Raw genomic sequence first — 21,588 nt, 5'->3', positions numbered from 1 at the left:
AGCTTTTGGTTTATCATTTTGATTAGGTATTGAGTCAAATGCTCTGATCATGTAATACTTGGGGGTTTATTTGAACTCATGTTTTGATGTTTGAATATTATTAACTTTATTGTATTTTGACGAGATAATTGGGATATGTTTTTTTGCCGCCTATCCTCATTTACCATGCCTCCAAGTTCGCGTAACGAGCAAATCCTTCCCTGTCCATGAACTAACTTAGCCGTTAAATCTTAAACTGTCATACCTCGCTTAGTTCACGTGATACCGCGCGCTAAGTGAGTTTTATTGCTTTGCCATGAAGTTACTTGTTTCTAAAGTCTTCTTTTGCCACCCTAGTTCACTTAGGAAAATCACAATCAATCATAGAGTATATAGTATTAATTTTAAATTTAGACAAAAAATTTGTCGGCAAGTGCTTTGATTTTGAAGTAAAGACATCATTTTTGTTGAGAACGAGGTCTTTAGAAATGTCAAACGGAAATATAACGTGTTTTACTCTTCTAGGGAATTTAGCAATATAAGTGGATTTGAAATAAATGGTGGTCAATTATAACCGCAAAGTCATTGGCGTCGGTTATTGACGTAGATTCACAAGACTTGTGTGGTAATTTCCTAGTCAACTGCCGTGTCATTTGGCTTGAAAAGATATATTTATTTATTTATTTTAAGTGCAAATTTACCAGTATGAAACAAATTATGAAACACAATTGCATGGCTTCAGTTTATGTAGTAGTAGTACATCATAGGTTCCTTATGTTGTCTCATTTAACTGTGCTACTGCTACTTGTCTTAACTATCAAAGGAAATGGACACAGTGATGATTGTCCAAAGTCATTTGATTGTGGAAATCTTGGGTTTATTGGCTACCCTTTTACCAGGGTTGGATTCCCAAACTGTGGTGCATTGGCAATTCAAGGTTGTGATGATCCCAACAAAAGTGCAATGAAGACCATCCAATTAACCAAAGGAGGAAAACCCTTTCAAGTTACAAAAATTGAAAATAGCTGGTCCAGGGGTAACCCTATTTCCATTATTGACCAGAATTTTAAAAACCTTTTGATGAAAAATGCTTGTGAAGTCTACAGCCATGTTAATATTACCCTCCCTCCTCCTTCTTTTTTCGGAACTTTTTATTTGAAAGACAATATAACTGCTTTCAAATGCAACCGTACCAAAAAATTTGTCACCAACCCTCCAACCAATTTCTTCAAAAATAGTTCTTGTCTGAACTTTGATTTTTATTTCGGTGATTCAATATATGATGGTGAGTCTAATCGCTCTTTCACGTCATGCTCGTTGTTTCATCTTCCTGTCATCGGATTAGGCTTTGCACTTTCAGGTAACCCGTATCCGTTATTAGCTCATGAAATCACCTTTCAGTTTCAACCTTCTGAAGAGTGCGAACGGTGTCACCATGATACAAAACGTCACTGTCGTGCTCACAACAACGGACAAATTTATTGCCCCGGGTAATGCATTAACCAAACGAGCACAACTTCTACTTGAATTCACTAACAACTTTCTACTTGAATTCGCTAACAACTTTATTGGATCATAAGAAATTCGCTAACAACTTTCTACTTGAATTTTATTATGCAGGAAGGGTTCAAATTGGAAGCTACGATTTCTCTTAGGTGATATGCATATTTTAATGCTCAATATAACTAGTTTGTGCTTTCAAACACTACCAATTTGTGCAAATGTCTATGCTTCCCTACCTCATTTATTAGTTTTGAAATTGAACAAAAACATGAAAATGCAAGTTTCTGTCGTTTGTGAAACTAAAAGTCATTACAATGAAATGTTGTAGGAGTTGGTGTTGGACTATGCATCATCATTATAGTTGGATTGTTCCTCACATTATGGTACTTCAAACGGAAATATGGTCTTACTCACATCCAGCACCAACTAAGCAACAACATTTCTGCTGATTTCCATCCAAATCGTGAAATGGAGTCAAACAAGCTCTTCTTTGGGGTATCTGTCTTCTCGTATGAAGAGCTTCGACAAGCAACAAACAATTTTGACCGCAGTAGAAAGCTAGGAGATGGAGGTTTTGGCACTGTTTACTATGGTAAGCACTTATATGAAAATGGCTTATAGTACTGGCTAGCGACTACATGATAAGCACTTATACAATAAGCGTTTCATTAGACTGTTTATCCAAACAAGGGCTATATAATATAATTCTCAATTCATTGTTACTGATTTTATTCATCATTGATATTTGAAAACAAGGTAAAATCAAAGATGGAAGGGAAGTTGCTGTCAAACACTTATTTGAGCATAATTACAGGAGAGTAGAACAGTTTGTGAATGAAATCGAAGTACTCGCTCGCCTGCACCATAGGAACCTTGTGTCCCTCTATGGCTGCACTTCACGTTACAGCCGTGAACTACTCCTTGTATATGAATACATTCCAAATGGAACCGTCGCTAGCCATCTCCATGGTAATTTAGCTAGGGCCGGTTTGTTGACATGGCCTATTCGAATGCAAATTGCAATAGAAACTGCTTCTGCATTGGCTTATCTACACGCTTCCGACATCATTCACCGTGATGTCAAAACCAACAACATTCTACTTGACGTTAACTTTTCTGTTAAGGTAGCTGATTTTGGACTATCGAGGTTGTTTCCGAACAATGTCAGCCATGTTTCAACAGGTCCACAAGGAAGTCCGGGTTATCTAGACCCTGAATATCTCCAACTCTACAAGCTCTCAGTGAAGAGTGATGTTTATAGTTTTGGCGTTGTGCTCATCGAGCTAATATCGTCTATGACAGCAATTGATTCTGCTAGAGAAAAAGAGGAAATTAACTTGGCGAATCTAGCAGCTAAGAAGATAAGAAAAGGAGCAATTGGGGAATTGGTTGACCCATCACTTGGTTTTGAATCAGATAGTGAAGTTAAAAGGATGATAACTTCAGTGGCAGAATTGGCTTTTCAGTGTGTGCTTGGAGACATGGAATTAAGACCTTCCATGGATCAAGTTTTGCAAGAACTCAAGAAAATTGATGGTGGGAATTTTGAGTTTGATCATGTAGAGAAAGTACATGATTATGCTGGCTCCTCGCAGTCTGGAGAAGTAAATTCACCAATAGTTGGAACTTCTATCAATCAAAAGCAAGAAGGATCAACTTCACCAAAGTCATTGACTGAGAAATGGGAATGTGACTCTACTACAACCAATGTTAGTGGTTAATCAATTTTTCTAAGAACAGTTACCATTCTTTATGTTTTGGTAAAATTAAGAATATTTACTCAGCTTTTTCCTCTACAAATGTAGTAATTGGTTTGAGTAATGAGTGTTGCACATACTTTACAAGACTAAAAAGAAGGTAAGCGAATAAATTCAAACTCCCAAGGTTTAAGAAAATTTGTGCACAATATTGTTATTTCAAAGTCAAAATCGAAATAATATATGTGATGTGCGATATTACAAAACCGACTTATAAGGTGAGAGGTGTCAGTCTTATAAACTCTTTTAATATCATATCTCCAACAAATGTGAGCGATTGGATTCCCAATACACCCCTCACGCTCAACACTCTTTTGGACTTGGTGTTAGGATTTAAACGTAAGTAACCCAATATCTAATTGATAGGCTCTGATATTATATTATAATTAGAGTTTGACTTAACTCATGCCTACAAAATCAAGCTGTAAGGTGAGGGGTGGCTCTATATAAACTCTTTTAATACTCTATTATTGTTCAAAAGATCTCACTTCGATTAGCTAGAGATGACGCCACATATTATCTCGGGATGTATTTCTACCACTAAATTAATGACTTAGTTAACAAATGAGAAGGTACTGAGTAAGGAGGAAGGATGTTAAAGTTTTTCATTAGAATGACAAAAGTATGTTAAATAAAAATTACGATATAATATAAATACTAGATAACAACCGAGAACAACAGAGAAGATCAAACTACCATTACTAAGATATTATAAATATATTATAATATATTAATTATATTTTTTAACATCTCTCCTCAAACTTACGACGTATTAATCAAGATGCATCGAGAGTTTGTCAATCAAAAAATAAAAAATGTTAAATGGAATATATATTCGTAAAAAAATCAACCAACTGCAAGTAGGAGGATATGAACAATAGAGTAATTGTTTTATACTATAGATAGTGAGGATTGAGGCGACAATCAATTTCAATATGTTTGACAGGACTATCTTTGAGGGTGTGCAAAACGACCTACAACAGAGGGCCTCACATTTTTTCATGATTAAACTATGGTAAAAAGGCCTCCATAAACCTATTCCACGGTTAATTTACAGTTAAATAGGACCCCTTTAAAATCTTGACAGCTTAACTGAAGCCAACTTCACCTTTTTACACATGGCCTCTCAGAAGTTTGAGACGACTCTCGGCTTTATACGTTCATGAAATACGGAGTTGTTAGCAATTTGAATGGCACTATTGTTATCACAATATATGAAAGTTGGTTTAAAAAGAAAGACACACGTATCAAAAAGTAACCAAGGTAACCAATCGGCTGGAATAACTTTTTTGAACCAGCCAATCGATTGAAGCATTAAGCCATCTATTGGAGAAGGCATAAATGATTAGCCAAATGATTAGGATATCATCTTAATGACTTATAATGACTATGTATCCTTTATTTCCTTTTAACCTTGTTGGTTGGGAATGTAAGTACGACAAAGGTTTAGAAGAAGGGTTGAATAGACTGATACTGTATAAAAATAATTTTAGAACTTTCAATATAAAAATCACAGTTCAGTGGGCGAAAGCTAAAACAACATAGAATGGAAGCATATAATCTGATCATTATGAATTTTAACCAATGTATTTCAATTTATCACAGTAGCACCAAAATAATTCAACCTCACTAATATTCTTCAAACAAATTCAAAACATTGACATTAAAAAGGTACGTAAAAGAAAACACTTATTATGGAAAAATAGAAGAAAATCACATGAATTAAAATAAAAAATAAGAACGGTTAGTGAAAATAAATATTTGGAGGACAAAATTGTAATTGTGTTATTAATTTGTTTCATTCCATTGAATACATCTCAATTTGGGTGGAATGAAAAATGAGTTAAAAGAGTGGTATTGAATGGAATAGGTTCCATCACATTCCATTCAATTTTTGTAAAACCAAACAATGGAACATAATACCACTCCACTCTATTTCATTCTATTTCATTTCTTTCCATCAATCCAAACATACCCTAAGAGTATGAACAAACACTAATTTTTCACGGAACATGCCTCCTGATCTCAACCACTTTTCAAAAACACAACACTTTAATACATGTTTAAGCACGTGCTTTTTATAACCCTAATTTTTCACGGCACTTTCTGAAAATAAAACAATTTAATACACTTTAATACAACACTTTATTCATTCATCTATTATTAAAGAAAAATTCTTTATCCACCTCCCTATGGGGTGACTCCCAGCGAAAACCCCAACTTGTCCCTGCTTCGGAGATACATCTCCGAAGTATTTTTTTTCTAAATTTTCCCAGACTTCGGAAGTGCACTTCCGAAAACACCAAATGGGGGGGTGTTTTTGGAGATACACTTCTGAAAACACATTTTTTCACATTTTGGGGGGTTTCGGAAATGCACTTCCGAATTATGCAGAAATTGTGTTTTTTTTATGTTTTTGGGTTAAATAAGTTTTTAGTCCCTATAAATATGTCAACTTTCAATTGTAGTCCCTGCAAAAATTTTCTTCAAACAATGGTCCTCGTAATATTTTTCGTCCCTATTTTTAGTCCTTCCCGTTAAATTTCACTAACGGAGACTTACGTGGCACGCCACGTGTAACGCCACGTCAATTAAAGTCAATATTAATTAAAAATAGATAGATTGCGGGGGTTTTAAACCCCCTTTAAATAACTTAAAAAATAAAAAAATTTCAGGAGCATCAAGATTTTTTAGGGTAAATCTTTACATTAACCACAACTGAAGCCCCAACAGGAAGGTTGAACAAAGTGAAATGTTGAACAAATTAACCACAATAAAAGACAGAAGCTACCAAAGCTTAACCATCAAGAGCATGAAATAAAAGTTGAACTAAACTATCTTTTATCAACTAATCAACTACCAACCTTGCAAGAGCACTTATCTAGGAATAACCTTCATCACATAAGTCAATATTGATGTAGACAAAGAAAGACGCATTGTTAAGCTGCATAATGATAAAGTCAGATTTAATCTATTTGTAACTCTATAGCGTTTCTTGTTCGATAAGATGATGCAGGAAGGAATGAATGCCAATGCATCTTCCACACCGTCTTGTAAAATTAAACAGACATTGGGTTTTTAAGCTGTGTAGGACTAATATGATTTAGAGTAAAAAATGTTGCAGTGTTGGCAACACATTGTGAAATGAATTTTTAAAATTCTTCTTAGCTTTCAAAATTAACAACAATTATTTTATTCAAAAACAAAGTATTAGAAAATGTTACATCCTTATACATCTCATGTGATGCTACATAAATTATTACTTATGCTGATCAAATAAACTTAAGCAATGGATCAATAACATATTCAATCTGTTGATCATTCACTTGCCATTTTGATACTTAGACTTTTTCTGTTTTCTTATTCCGACAGTAAATTAGCAAACCTGCAATCATATATATATATAAATATTTGTAACGATTTTTTTCATCCTAGTTACTTAGCACTGATAGAAAATAAATAAGTCGTTATAAAATATATAAAATAAAATGAATTACTACCTTTTGAGTTCTCCCTGAATAGTGCCTTTATTAGGAACTGTTTCATATATGCCTGAATCTAGATTCACTCTAGTAAATTTTTTCTTCAATAAATTCTCTCCAACTTTTACCAGATTATTCAGATTATCCGTAGTAGATAAATCCGTAGAAGCTAATTCTCCCTCTAATGTATCATCCTGTATGTAACAATCAATGTAAGTTAATGTGTAACAAATTAACTATTTTGGTCATGCATATTTTATGTATCTTAATTAAATCAAAATTATGAGTCATATTTACGGTTGGCTTCTGATATATATTGTAGGCTCTTTTCGTACTTCTATTTTTACCTTTAATCTCTAACTTGAAAGGAATACCATTTGCTCAACTGCCTTCATATCTTAAAAGTGGTGCTGCTTGCTTTCAAAACATTGGAGCTGATAAGACAGGTATGCTCTAATAGATACTACGTGACAATACAATAACACATCTTCCTACTTGGTTTTCTATTCTTATCTACCTTTGCTTTTATTTCTTTTGCTCTTAATTCTTACATCACAACACTATCATATTAATTGTTAAGAGTAAATGATTATTTTCTTAAGTGCATTGATGTGTCACAAATCACAATCCAATTGCAAGCTATTGGACATGAGTTCCACAACAGAAGTATTCGACCATTAACCCTCCACCTCCAACCTCAATAGCTAGCTTTAGCGGTGTGATTCTCCTAAGGTTTATATCAAAGAATGAGGGTAACAAAGATTTCCCAACCAACAATTTGATTAATTGCTCTTGAAAATGTTTGGGAAATCAAGGTTTGTAGGTTTGATAATGTGAAGAATGAGGGTAACAAAGATTTCCCACCCAACAGTTTGATTAATTGCTCTTGAAAATTTCTGGTTTTTTAAGTTATTTAAAGGGGGTTTAAAACCCCCGCAATCTATCTATTTTGAATTAATATTGACTTTAATTGACGTGGCGTTACACGTGGCGTGCCACGTAAGCCTCCGTTAGTGAAATTTAACGGGAGGGACTAAAAATAGGGACGGAAAATATTACGAGGACCATTGTTTGAAGAAAATTTTTGCAGGGACTAAAATTGAAAGTTGGCATATTTATAGGGACTAAAAACTTATTTAACCCTATGTTTTTCTTAACAATCCCGTATTTTTAATTAAACGAAAACGCCAAACAAAATAAACGACATATCAACATAAAGTACTAATATGATAAATTAAATCCAAATAATATATATGTATATATATATATATATATATATATATATATATATATATACACACAAAACGAGTAATAGTGTGCGAAATAAAATCCGAATACATGAAAAATAAACCCGAACCCCTACTGGGTATGCCTAACCCTCACTCCCTGGGACCTCCTCTGCCTCCTATATGCCGTCGCACGACCCGCGTCGCCGACGATCCTCTCCACCACGGCGACTGCCTCTGGACCGCCCTGATCAATGAAACCTCAGTCCAACGCGTCCCGGCCAAGCAGCTCTATCAGCTGGCAGATCGGCAGGAGATCAATGACATGGTCATCCTCGGCCTGCTGGTTCTCCAGGAGCTCCTCGTATGCTGGCCTAGGAGCGCCGGGAATGTCGGATGTCATTAGAGGATGTGACACCCGATAGAACCATGTGACATACCCCTCCACACTGTGCCAGTCTCGAGTGACCTGCATGTGACGATACTCCTCCGGGACCACATGACGCTCCCAATCCACAAATATGCCAGTGATCTGCACTCGAGTAACTGTGTCGGGAGTAGCCTCAAAAGGTGACCTAGGTATCATCTGCACAAATCCAAACTGTCGCATGCACCGCTCAGAGAGATACCTTACCATGGTGTTGGTCCCGCATGCCAACCAGCCAGAATATAACGAGATGTTGTCAAAGGTGACAACAGCAGTGTAGTCGCTGAATGGCCTCCAAGTGATGTCATCGTGAGCTGTGCGGTCAAGGTACCCACGATATGGTCCCACTGCATTGTTCCCCCTTTGGAGAACATATTGGGCGGTCCTAGGCATGGCGTCCTCGTACGCCGGATCAATAGCGAAGCCGTGGATGCGGGGGAAGTAGGAGATGATCCAGCCCTGAAACACAAACACGATAATGTATTAAAAATAAATACGAACCATAAATAAATGTGAAACAATTAAAATGAAATGTACCATCAGGAGTGTGGAGGATCCGGTCAACTGCCTGGTCCTCCAGTTGGAGGCCTCATTCAGCTTCTGGTATAGGTATACCAGAATAGTTGACCCCCAGTTTCACTGGTGAACGGTAGTCAAGTCCATGAAGTAGCGGAGGTATGTCACGTCGACGTATCTTACACTCTTGTCCACTAAGAGTGCAGTGCCTACCAAAAACATAAACCAGCACCGGAGAGCGCAGGCACGGTGATACTCCATAAATAGGTCGTTCTTCGCATCCTCGGATTCGGCCCCCGCCACCAAGTGGTGCTCGTAATAAATGCTCAATATGGAGAACCGGATATGAGACCCATTTGTCGTCCAACACTCAAAATCAGCCATATCTGGCTCCATACCCAGATGGATCGCCATCCACTCGATCGCATTGACCCTCTGGATCCGGGAATGGTCCAGCAACATCCCTCTAATCGGCATGTGGAGAAGACACTGCACATCGTGCAAGGTGATCGTCATCTCCCCCCCAACCGGTAAGTAGAAAGAAGACGTCTCCCTGTGCCACCGCTCCACAAAGGCCCCCTGCATGCCGTGGCTGATGGTGGTATATCCCGTCATGCACAGCCCACCTAGCCCTGAAGCTGTCACCGCGTCGTTAAACCACTGCGCCTCTAGTTTAAAGAGACCAAAAATCTTCCGGGCGTGGTTCACCATTTTTAAAGTCTGTCTCTCCTGTTACAACAAAAACAAAACAAAAAACATTGTTAATTAGACCGTTAAGAAAATGTAGAATAAAAAGCTAAATAAAAAATGATAAAAATAATAAAGTCGGAAAAATTATAAAAAATACCTCTCCCTCCCAGACACGTCGAGCGACGTGCTCGTGGTAGGAAATCAACACAGACGTATTACTGGGCCCTCCCGGGTAGCCCTCCTCCTCCCCGTGCGGAGGGTCAACATCCGGTACCTCCTCCGTCTCCTGGTATCTAACTGCCTCCTCCTCCTCTCGTACCTCCTACTGACGGGAAGAAGAGACCCGAGCCAGACGACTCCTCGATCCAGATGAGGAAGTACCTGAAGGATAGAAAAACACTTAGAAAGGGGGGGTTTGAATAAGTGTAGTTTTAAAACTCTTAAGATAAAAACAATTTGCACAATGATTTTTATCCTGGTTCGTTGTTAACTAAACTACTCCAGTCCACCCCCTTGGAACGATTTACCTCACCTGAGGATTTAATCCACTAATCACACAATATTACAATGGTTTTCCACTTAGATAACCTCTAAGTCTTCTAGAGTATTCTGATCACAACCTGATCACTCTAGGAACACAATGCTTAGATACCCTCTAAGACTTTCTAGAGAATCCGATCACAACTTGATCTCCTCTAGTTCTTACAAATGAATGTAAATAAATTCTTACTAGAGTTACAATACTTCTTAATAAGCTATTATCACAACTGTGATTTTTCTCTTAAGTTTAAGCTTAATCTCACTAAGATATTACAACAGTAATGAAGTGAGGTTGAAGATGAAGTTTGAGAGCTTTTGAATTTTGACAGCGTTTCTGTATGTTTGCGCAAAGTGTTGTATTCAGCTTCTCATCAGAACTTCTATTTATAGGCGTTTGAGAAAATGACCGTTGGGAGCATTTAATGCGTTGCGTGATCTGTACTACATTGCATTTAATGTTTCACTCTTTTGTCAACTACCTCGAGCCTTGCTTTTCCTGCTTTAGCTGACGTTGCCTTTAATAGCTTCTAACGTTCCTTTTGTGAGTCAGCGTAGCCTGCCATCTTGTACTTGCTTCTGATCTGATGTCTGTATAAACAACGTTTGAATATCATCAGACTCAAACAGCTTGGTGCAGAGCATCTTCTTGTCTTCTGACCTTGAAGTGCTTCTAGCGTGATATCATGAGAACTTCAGTGCTTCTGCTTCTGATCTCAAGTTCTTCTGATGCTTCAATAGACCATGTTCTGATTCTGCTTGACCATCTTCTGATGTCTTGCGAGAGCATGTTCTGATGTTGCATACTTGAACCTTCTGAGTCAGTGCTTCTTGCGCTGAATTTGTGCATACTCTTTATATATTTCCTGAAATGGAAATTGCATAGGATTAGAGTACCACATTATCTCAAGCAAAATTCATATACATTGTTATCATCAAAACTAAGAATATTGATCAGAACAAATCTTGTTCTAACAGTACCCTCGTCCATCTGCACGGGTACTCGGACACGACCCCGTCCCTGCGTCGATGTCAGCTGCGCCGTCCGCTCGCGTCTTGCCGACGTTGTCTGGGTCTCTCTCCCCTGTCTGATGCGTGCTGGATTGCATGCCATATTCCTGAAACAATTGAAATCCATAAGAATGCGAAACAATTCAAAAAAAAACCACTTCTGGACACATTTCGGAAGTTCATTTCCGAAACTGGTGAGGGAGGTGTTTTCGGAAATGAACTTCCGAAACACCCCTGCGAAGCCAACTTCTGCAACTTCCATGGCAGACCCCAAAATCCAATGCTCAAACATTTTATAATGCTTCTAAACAACCTAAATACTAGTAACAACCTACCCCTATATCATTTTTGTAATTTCTAACAACCCTAACATGCATTTGAATTATTGATCTAAGGATTATGAAACCTACAAATTGAAGTGATTGAGAAGCTTTTGAATGTAGTAGAGCAAGTAGAAACAGCCTTTGATGTAGCCTCGGAACTTGATTTTGCAAAAAATCTATTTGAGGAAGTGTTGATGGTGATTTAGGGTAAATGAATTGGGGGGAGAGGCTGTTTTGCTAAATCTGCAAAATGCGCAGTATTTCGGAAATGCACTTCCGAAATCCTGTTTTCGCAAATGCATTTCCGAAATAAGACAAATTTTGAAAAAAAAAAAAACGTTTTTGGAGATGCATCTCCAAAAACAGCATTTTTTTTGCATTTTGGAAATGCATTTCCGAAACATGGGGCATTTTGGGGTCTTCACCAGGGGTCACCAAGAGAAATTGGGGAGTGGATAAAGAAATTTCCTTATTAAAAGAGTTAAAAATTCCTAATCAAAATTATTGTATTTAATTCTTCAACGAAACGAAAATATTGCTTCAACGCATCTTTAATACATGTTTAACACTTTCATATGTACAAGAGATTTGTCTTAAAAAATGTACATGTGTTTAAGTAAAGAACAAACAGATTCTTCTTTAAACATTTGTCAAAATTGTCCCATATATTGTATAAGTGTCATACGATAGGAGTGTCTGACACTGATTAAGAGTGTCGAAACAAAGAAAACAATCATTTATTTGGGGACACTTGTCTGACTTTTCCGACACTTGTCTGATTATTTTGACACGTGTCGTACGGATGTCATACAAGTGCCGGACACCCCGTCACTCCTACTTCTAGAGGTGTCCATTCTTCATAGCCTCTAATTAGATCTGATGGTGAGAAGTTAATAGAAGGTCAAATTAATTGTTCTGAGTTTGAGTGAGGTCGGACATATTCCCCGCGCTTTCCCTCTATTGCTTGCTGTTAGACCTTGATGTATGACTATTGTGAACAGCCCATAATAAGCTTTCAAACAAGAAGTCATGGATTCTAGTTAACTTGGCAAATTTAAATGCCGAGGAGTGCAAAATACGAAAAATATTAGAAGATAATGATAGTTTTCATAATTTGAGTGTGTGCTGCACATCCTGGGCCCGCCCCTAATTATAGGAATCAGTTTCAAAATTAGTGTTGCATGCTAAATCTCCAAGTCAACTTCCGCGTCATCTGCAAGTTGATTGTGTATATTTGTGTATAGCAAATTCACAGTAACAATTATGAAACAAATTGTGAAAAATATATAGTTGTTCAACAAGATTGTGAAACATAATTCAATGTCTTTAGTTTATACAGTAGTACATGATAGGTTCCTTAAGTTCTCTCATTTAACTCTACTACTGTTACTCATCTTAACTAGCAAAGGAAATGGACACAGTGATGATTGTCCAGACTCATTTGATTGTGGAAATCTTGGGCTTCTTCGCTCTCCTTTCACCAAAGTTGGATTTCCAAACTGTGGTGCATTGGCAATTCAAGGTTGTGATGATGTTAACAAAACTTCTATGAAGCATGTCCAGTTAACCAAAGGAGGAAAACTCTTTCAAGTTACAAACATTGTTTATGACCCATCCAAGGGAAACACTATTTCCATTATTGACCAGAATTTCAACCACCTTTTGATGAAAAGTGCTTGTGAAGTCTTCACCTATGTTAATATTATCCTCCCTTCTCCTTCTCCTTTTGGAACTTTTTATATGAAAGACAATATAACTGCTTTCAAATGCAACCGTACCCAAAAATTAGTCACCATTCCTCCAAATAATTTTTTCATGAACAGCTCTTGTCCGAAATATGATTTTTATTTCGGTGATTCAATATCAGATGGTGAGTCCAATCACTCTTTCACGACGTGTTTTTTGCTTTATCTTCCTATCGTTGAGTTAGGCTTTGCACTTTCTGGAAATCCATTTCCATTCTTAGCTCATGAAATTACCTTTAAATTTCAACCTTCGGATGAGTGTGAACGGTGTCACCATGATGCAAAAGGTCATTGTTATGCTCGCAACAACAGACAAATTTATTGTGCAAGGAAACATAGAAGTCCTCCATCTTGGAAGCTTCCATTGGTTTTAGGTACTGATTTTGTGCATTTGCATATATATTTATGCTTTTCTACCTTCTTTAACAGCTTATTATGATTGTTAACCAATTAGAACAGTTCTTTTTACGTTTCTTTCGTTTACTAGTTTATAAGTTTCGAAGTTAAATCGACATAACAATGCAAGTTTTTGTCAACTGTCAAACTAAAATTCATTACAATCTACTGTTAAAGGAGTCGGTGTAGGACCATGGATCATAGTTGGATTGTTCCTCACGCTACGGTATTTCAAACGGAAATATGACTCTGCATGCATCCAACTCCAACCAAGTAACAACGCTTTTGTTGATCCTCATCCAAATCGTGAATCAGAGTCAAACAAGCTCTTCTTTGGTATACCTGTCTTCTCTTATGAAGAGCTTCAACAAGCAACAAACAATTTCGACAGCACTAGAACGCTAGGAGATGGAGGTTTTGGCACTGTGTACTACGGTTAGCACTCACTTATTCTATTTTATAACTTAACTCACAGCTTAATATGTTACTGAGCATGATATTTAAAAAACCAGGGAAACTCAAAGATGGAAGGGAGGTAGCTGTGAAAAGATTATTTGAGCACAATTACAGAAGAGTAGATCAGTTTGTGAATGAAATTGAATTACTCGCTCGCTTGCGCCATAGGAATCTGGTTTCCCTCTATGGCTGCACTTCGCGTCACAGTCGCGAGCTACTCCTTGTATATGAATACATTCCAAATGGAACTGTTGCTAGCCATCTCCATGGTGATTTAGCTAAGGCCGGTTTGCTGACATGGCCTATTCGAATGCAAATTGCAATAGAAACTGCTTCTGCGTTGGCTTATCTACACGCTTCCGACATCATTCATCGAGATGTCAAAACCAACAACATTCTACTTGACACTAACTTTTCTGTTAAGCTAGCAGATTTTGGACTGTCGAGGTTGTTCCCGAATAATGTCAGCCATGTTTCCACTGCTCCACAAGGAAGTCCGGGTTACCTTGACCCTGAATATTTCCAACTCTACAAGCTCTCAGTGAAGAGTGATGTCTATAGTTTTGGTGTAGTGCTCATCGAGCTAATATCGTCTATGACAGCAATTGATTCTGCTAGAGAAAAAGAGGAAATAAACTTGGCGAATCTAGCGGCTAAAAAGATAAGAAAAGGTGCAATTGGGGAGCTGGTTGATCCATCACTTGGGTTTGAATCAGATAGTGAAGTTAAAAGGATGGTATCTTCAGTGGCTGAATTGGCTTTTCAGTGTGTGCTAGGAAACATGGAGTTGAGACCTTCCATGGATCAAGTTCTGCAAGAACTCAAGAAAATTGATGGTGGGAATTTTGAGTTTGTTCATCTAGAGAAAATGCGTGATTTTGTCGAGTCCTCGCACTCGGAAGAAATACACCCATCATTAAATGAAACTTCTTTGAATAAAAAGCAAGTATCTTCTTCACCAAAGTCATTGACTGAGAAATGGGAAAGTGAATCTACTACTCCCAATGCCAGTGGTTAATCAACTTTTCTAAGAATAGTTACTATTCTTTATGATTTGATAAAATTTAGAATATTTACCAGAGTTTTTTACTCTACAATGTAGTATCTGGTTAAAGTCTGAGTGTTGTACATGCTTCAAAAGGACTAAAAAAAGGTAAGAGAATAAATCTCAACTCCCAAGGGTTAAGAAAATTTGTGCAACAACATTGTTATTTGAAAATCAAGATCCAAAAACAACACATGAGACCACTATATATGTCTATCACTATCCTTTTAAATTTGGTATCCAACTCTACAATAGACAATTCCACCGCCTACTAACGATGTAGACGGAATCTAATTAAATTCATATTATAGACTGATTCAATATAGAAATTATCAGTATATAGCGGGCTTCAAACTTTAAACAATCTTAAGAGAAGCAGGGTCCAATTGAAGTCACAATTCAAATAGACTCAATTGAAGTCAAAATGCCAAACTTTAGGGTTATCTCTATCTCCAACTTACTTCCATATTCTCTTACAATTTACCAAGTGTTTGATACTATGAAGCACATACATATACACGGATATCAGACACAACATCAATACTGACACACCGACATTAATAACAATTTAAAAAAAAAAAGTTAAACACAATGTTAGTGTTATGTGTTGGTGTTCCAACACTAACACGGAAACAAATATGCATTTTTCAGAGACATCGATATTCGATGATACATATATTTATATTAGATTGCACTAGTAGTTGATAAGACATGAACCCACCAAGTTACCGGCCTGTTTTGTTTGTGAAACAATTCATCTTATGTATTTAAAATGAGATGAGACATGAAAAAAGTGGTTAGTCCTACATGTAATTCCATTCAATGGTCATAGGTCCTAAAGTCACAAAAAGAACATTAAAGAAAAGAAGAAAAAAAACAAAGCCAATAAATATGTTGGAAGCATTCCCAAAATAGATCCCATGCTTCTTAGAAGTAATCAACCACCTTTGTCCCCTTCATAATCATCACCACAACAACGTTCAAATTCAAATTCACTTCATTTTCATCCCAACACACACTCCTATAATAATAGAGTTCACAAAGTGATACAAATTAGGAAGATCTAAAACAAATGGCGAAGCTGCAGAAATTCAAGATCTTCGCCACACAATGCGGTGTTGAAAAGAGTCCAACGTTAAGCCCAAGGACAAGCCCGCTGGTTCAGCTTCCGAGGCCCAAAACAACGCTGCGGAGTCTGCTTGGGCTAAGCCTGACTCGACCGCCACGCCGGCAAGGACACGTGGCGGTGTTGGAGAAGAAAGAGAAGGATTCGATGCGGAGACACTCGTTGAAGGATCTGTTTGTGTCGTCGCCGCCGCGAGAAGAGGATGCGGAAGGAGGTGCTGGTTCTCCGATGTTGGGTGGCATGGGTTTTTTTCGGTCTGATAGTTGGAGGGTTGGACCGGGTTTAGGTAACCCGGTTTTGACTGGTTTTCGTTGCAGGTCTTTGCTGAAGAGGAAAGCTTGGCGCCCTATGCTGCTTACTATTTCTGAACAGTGATTTTCTATATTCAACGGATCAATTGTATCTTCTTGATATTTTTGGTTCCGGAATTTATTTACTTCCATTTAATATTTATATATATGAAGGTTTTATTTACCATTTTGTTTTGAAAAATATAAGTAATATCTCCCTCTTAACTACTATCATGGTAAGAGAGTGTTCCTAGCATAGTAAATCATAAATTGCAATTGGATCTTTTGTAAGGCTTCCACATTGTGGGTTTTATAATAAGTTCAGAAGACTCGTACATTAAGGTTTTATATCAAGTATTATCAAGGAAAACATGAGGACACATGTACGAAGTCTTGAGCACAATTTCAATCTCATGTTAATTTTCCACCAACAGATATAATCGGATGGTGATCTATACGAGATGTTGTATTAAACGGAAGTAGTTCTAATTGCCCTATATATAAAGTTCTGCACACATTGAAATTCAAGTATTTTACTCATTCTCACACTGAGACTACTTCTTATTTATTAAATGACTTGGATGTTAGAGTTCTAGCCTTAGAAGTCTATCCTGCTCCGTTGTACCAGAAGCACATTTAACCGTACCTGAGTTCTATCACACTCCATCATCAACTATTTTTGGTTCTTGAACTGATCAAACAATAAGGTGGTTCACACATAATAAGGTGGTTCACACAGGCAATGTACTTATTGAAGTGTGAAAAATTATTGGAAATAAAGGTATTGAATGACTCACCAAACTCTTTAACAAAATTACGAGGTCGAAGTTTTTCACTTAATTTTTATTGACTTTTACGAGGTCGAAGCCTAGAGAGATATTGTTGAAAACCTAGAGAAGAAAGGGGTTGAAATTACATATATTTGAGGAATCAATTATATGTATGAAGATGTATTGGCTATTATGCACACACAGGTTGGAGAAACTGACGATTTTTCTGTTACAATAGATGTTGTGAAAAACGATACCAATAACAAAGTATAATAGGGAATTAGGGAAGAGAATAGAACAAAGTATAAAACAAGGAAGAAGAGGAACACAAGAATTGGTTATAACTGCTATTCTTTCACTTTCTCTTAAAACAAGATTACAAGTTTACAAGAATAACAAATAACCTCTCTCACCCTAAATTAGGATTTGCAGCTTAGCAATGATGAGAGACTAGTATGCTATTTATAATAAAACCTAACATACTAACTAATGGGCTTTTTCAGCAAGGCCCATTACACAAGCCAACTTAATAAACAAGCTAACTTAACAAATTAGGGTTTAAACACTAAAACCTAATTTAACATGCTAACAACCCTAGCATCTTCGACACCTGCATGCTCGACCCATCTTCGACTACAGCATGCACACTTCGACACCAGCATGTGAGCAACCTTCGACGTCATGCTTAACCCTGTCGAACTGTCGAACCAAGAAGCTACCCTTCGACCATACTAGAGTTCGATCCAATATCTCACAAATCTCCACCTTGGACCTAACTCTACAACGTCAAGGAACAAACTAGCTTTCTTCATGCAGCTTTATCAACTGCATACAGTGGAAAAACTTGCAACTCGGCAATGTCTTGGTGATCATATCAGCAGCATTGTCTTCAGTCGAAACCTTCAGCACTTGGACTTCTCCACGCTCGATTACTCCTCTGACGAAATGCAGCCTCACATCAATGTGCTTAGTTCGCTCATGATAGGCTGAATTCTTTGACAGGTGTATTGCACTTTGACTATCACATTTAACAGTGATACCTCGACCTTGAAGTTTCAGCTCCTTCGCAAAACCTTCAAGCCACAATGCTTCTTTCACAGCTTCAGTTAGGGCAATATACTCCGCTTCAGTGGTTGATAGAGCAACAACCTTCTGAAGTGTTGCTTTCCAACTAATTGCAGTGCCAAACATAGTGAAAACATATCCAGAAATAGATTTTCTGGAATCCATACAACCTGCATAATCAGAGTCGACATATCCTTCTATTACTGCTTTACTATCTTCACCCAAGGCTCCACCATAAATTAGAACTCTGTTCAGAGATCCATTTATGTACCTTAAAATCCACTTCAATGCTTGCCAGTGAGCCTTTCCAGGATTCGCCATGTACCTGCTTACAAGACTTACTGCGTATGCTATGTCGGGTCTAGTACAGACCATAGCATACATCAAAGAACCGACTATATTAGCATATGGGATGCTATTCATATAGGCTCTTTCGACATCAGTACTGGGACACTGATCAATACTCAGCTTGAATTGAGGGTTTGTTGGAGTCACAACTGGCTTCGAATTCGACATACCAAACTTTTCAAGAATCTTCCGTAGATATGCCTCTTGAGATAGACATAACTTCGACTTCTTTCTATCTCTTCGAATGTCAATTCCAAGAATCCTGGAAGCAGCTCCCAGATCCTTCATATCGAACTCCTTATTGAGTTCAGCCTTCACCCTCATCACATCTTCAACATTGTTGCTTGCTATGAGAATATCATCCACATAAAGCAACAAAATAACAAATGAATTACCAGGTCGAAATCTGAAGTAAACGCAGTGGTCGAACTGACTTCTAATGAAACTTATGCGTGCCATGAACTTGTCGAATCTCCTATTCCACTGTCGAGGAGATTGTTTCAGCCCATACAAAGATCTCTTTAACTTGCACACATAATCTTCCTTCCCCTTTTCGACATACCCTTCAGGTTGCCTCATCAGGATCGTTTCATTTAGATCACCATACAAGAACGCAGTCTTCACATCCATCTGTTCCAGTTCAAGATCGAACTGTGCCACCATGGCAAGCAACATTCGAATGGACCTATGCTTCACAACAGGAGAAAACACATCATTGAAGTCGACACCTTCTTTCTGAGTGAAACCCCTTGCAACTAACCTTGCCTTGTATCTTTTCGACGTCACTCCTTCAATTCCTTCCTTAACTTTGAAAATCCATTTACAGCTGACTAACCTTGCCCCAACAGGTTTCTTGATCAGTTCCCAAGTATGATTATCATGAAGAGATTTCATCTCATCATCCATGGCCTTCAGCCATTCAGTCTTATTTCGACTCCTCATAACTTCCTTATAGTCTCTAGGTTCTTCGTCTAGAACCTCACTTGCAGAGATTAAGGCATAAGCTATAAGATCTGCATATCCAAGTCTTTGAGGTGGCTTGATGACTCTTCTCGAACTATCTCTCGACAATAGGTAGTCATCGTCAGTTTCCTCAACTTCAGCATCTTCTGCTTCTTCTTCGACTTCATCTGGGATATGCAATTCAGCATCAACATGCTCCACCTCAACAGGAATCTCTACCTGTTCCAGCTCTTCGTCAGATGTTTCTGTACTTCGACCAAAATCATCAGTTTTCTTAAAAGCCATTTTAGCTTCATTAAAAACTACATCTCGACTGGTGATACACCTCCTGTGACCTGGCTCTAGGCACCATAGCCTATAAGCTTTGACTCCTTCAGGGTATCCCATGAACATGCATTTCAGAGCTCTAGGTTCGACCTTGTCTTGTCTAATGTGAGCATAGGCTACGCAGCCAAATACTCTCAGTTTGTCGAGATCTGGTGGATGTCCCGACCAAACTTCTTCAGGTGTCTTCATATCTAACGCTGTCGAAGGACATCTGTTTATCAGATATGTTGCTGTCGAAACAGCCTCAGCCCAGAACACCTTTGTTAACCCCGCACTAGTCAACATGCATCTGACTCTCTCCAAAATAGTTCGATTAAACCTTTCAGCCAAACCATTTTGCTGTGGAGTACCTGCAGTAGTTCTATGCCTTGCAATACCAGAGGCAGCACAAAAACTGTCGAATGCCTCATTGCAAAATTCAAGGCCATTGTCGGTTCTCAACCTCTTGACCTTTCTGCCAGTCTGATTTTCAACCAGAGTCTTCCAACTTTTGAAATTCTCAAAAGTTTCATCCTTAGTCTTCTGGATGAATACCCATAATTTTCTGGAATAATCATCTACTATGGATAGAAAATACCTTGCTCCTGAATGTGATGGACACCTTGCAGGCCCCCAAAGATCAGCATGGATGTAATCAAGGGATCCATGTGTTCTTTGTTTGCCTTTGTTGAACTTCACTCTGCAAGATTTTCCAAGTACACAGGGTTCACAAAACTTCAGCTTTTCGACTTTGTCTCCACCAAGCAGATTTTGTTTCCCTAATTCGACCAGACCCCTTTCACTGACATGGCCCAATCTCATGTGCCAGATTTCTGTTTTCGACAAAGGTTTCGTGGATGCAACATTTGTCGAACCACTTACAACTTCAGCCTCAAGGGTATACAAGCCTTGTTTCTTCACGCCTCTCAAGACTTCCTTCGAACCCTTCATGACTCTTAGGATACTTTTCTCTCCTTGGAAAACATATCCTTTCTTGTCGAATTCACCAAGAGAAAGCAGATTTCTCTTCAAATCAGGAACATACCTGACTTCAGTCAACAACCTTATTGACTCATCATGGAGCTTGAATCTCACAGATCCAACACCTGCAATCTTGCAAGCCTTGTTGTTTCCCAGCAATACTGATCCACCATCTTGATCACATAATTCCTCGAACAAGTCTTTGTTTGGAGTCATGTGCCAAGTGCAACCTGAATCCATAATCCACTCCTTCTTAGAGTCACTGCTTGAAACCACAAGAACATCAGATGATTCGAAATCATCTTGAACAATGGCAGCGTTGCCATTATCCTTACCTCCATGATATTTCAAGCGTTCAGGGCACACCTTTCTTGTGTGACCCTCCTTCTTACAATGGTAGCATCGAATGCCAGATGCTTCGCCACTATAAGTCTTCGACTGGCTTTTGCCTTTCTTCTTGTCGAACTTACCATCCTTTCGTAAGAGTTTTCCTTTAACGGCCAAACCTTCGCCAACAGTCGAAGGTTTATGCTCCTTTCGTTCATTCAAGTCCTTAGAGTACAAGGCTGATTGAACTTCTTCAAACGTCAGGGACTCCCTTCCATACAAGAGAGTTTCTTTGAAGTGAGCATGTGATCGAGGCAAA

At 38.0% G+C, this 21,588-nt stretch overlaps 3 protein-coding genes across 3 annotated transcripts; all 3 read left to right on the top strand.

Annotated features, from left to right (window-relative positions):
- Positions 1-708: 708 nt before the first annotated feature.
- On the top strand, positions 709-3,407 carry LOC131634159 (LEAF RUST 10 DISEASE-RESISTANCE LOCUS RECEPTOR-LIKE PROTEIN KINASE-like 1.1). Its single transcript, XM_058904813.1, has 4 exons — positions 709-1,469; positions 1,600-1,634; positions 1,811-2,074; positions 2,239-3,407. Exons 1-4 carry the CDS (start codon positions 712-714, stop codon positions 3,201-3,203), a joined length of 2,022 nt encoding a protein of 673 aa, XP_058760796.1. The 5' UTR covers positions 709-711; the 3' UTR covers positions 3,204-3,407.
- Positions 3,408-12,754: 9,347 nt separating this feature from the next.
- LOC131634157 (LEAF RUST 10 DISEASE-RESISTANCE LOCUS RECEPTOR-LIKE PROTEIN KINASE-like 1.1) lies at positions 12,755-15,395 on the top strand. Its single transcript, XM_058904812.1, has 3 exons — positions 12,755-13,570; positions 13,770-14,027; positions 14,105-15,395. Exons 1-3 carry the CDS (start codon positions 12,772-12,774, stop codon positions 15,064-15,066), a joined length of 2,019 nt encoding a protein of 672 aa, XP_058760795.1. The 5' UTR covers positions 12,755-12,771; the 3' UTR covers positions 15,067-15,395.
- A 770-nt stretch (positions 15,396-16,165) lies between these two features.
- On the top strand, positions 16,166-16,594 carry LOC131634170 (uncharacterized). Its single transcript, XM_058904825.1, has one exon. It carries the CDS (start codon positions 16,166-16,168, stop codon positions 16,592-16,594), a length of 429 nt encoding a protein of 142 aa, XP_058760808.1.
- The last annotated feature ends 4,994 nt before the right edge of the window (positions 16,595-21,588 follow it).

The sequence above is a fragment of the Vicia villosa genome, unplaced genomic scaffold (genome assembly GCF_029867415.1).
Source record: "Vicia villosa cultivar HV-30 ecotype Madison, WI unplaced genomic scaffold, Vvil1.0 ctg.001245F_1_1, whole genome shotgun sequence".
Classification (NCBI taxonomy): Eukaryota; Viridiplantae; Streptophyta; class Magnoliopsida; order Fabales; family Fabaceae; genus Vicia; species Vicia villosa.
Note: the sequence above shows the minus strand (reverse complement) of the source record. Positions and strands in the feature narration are given on the sequence as shown.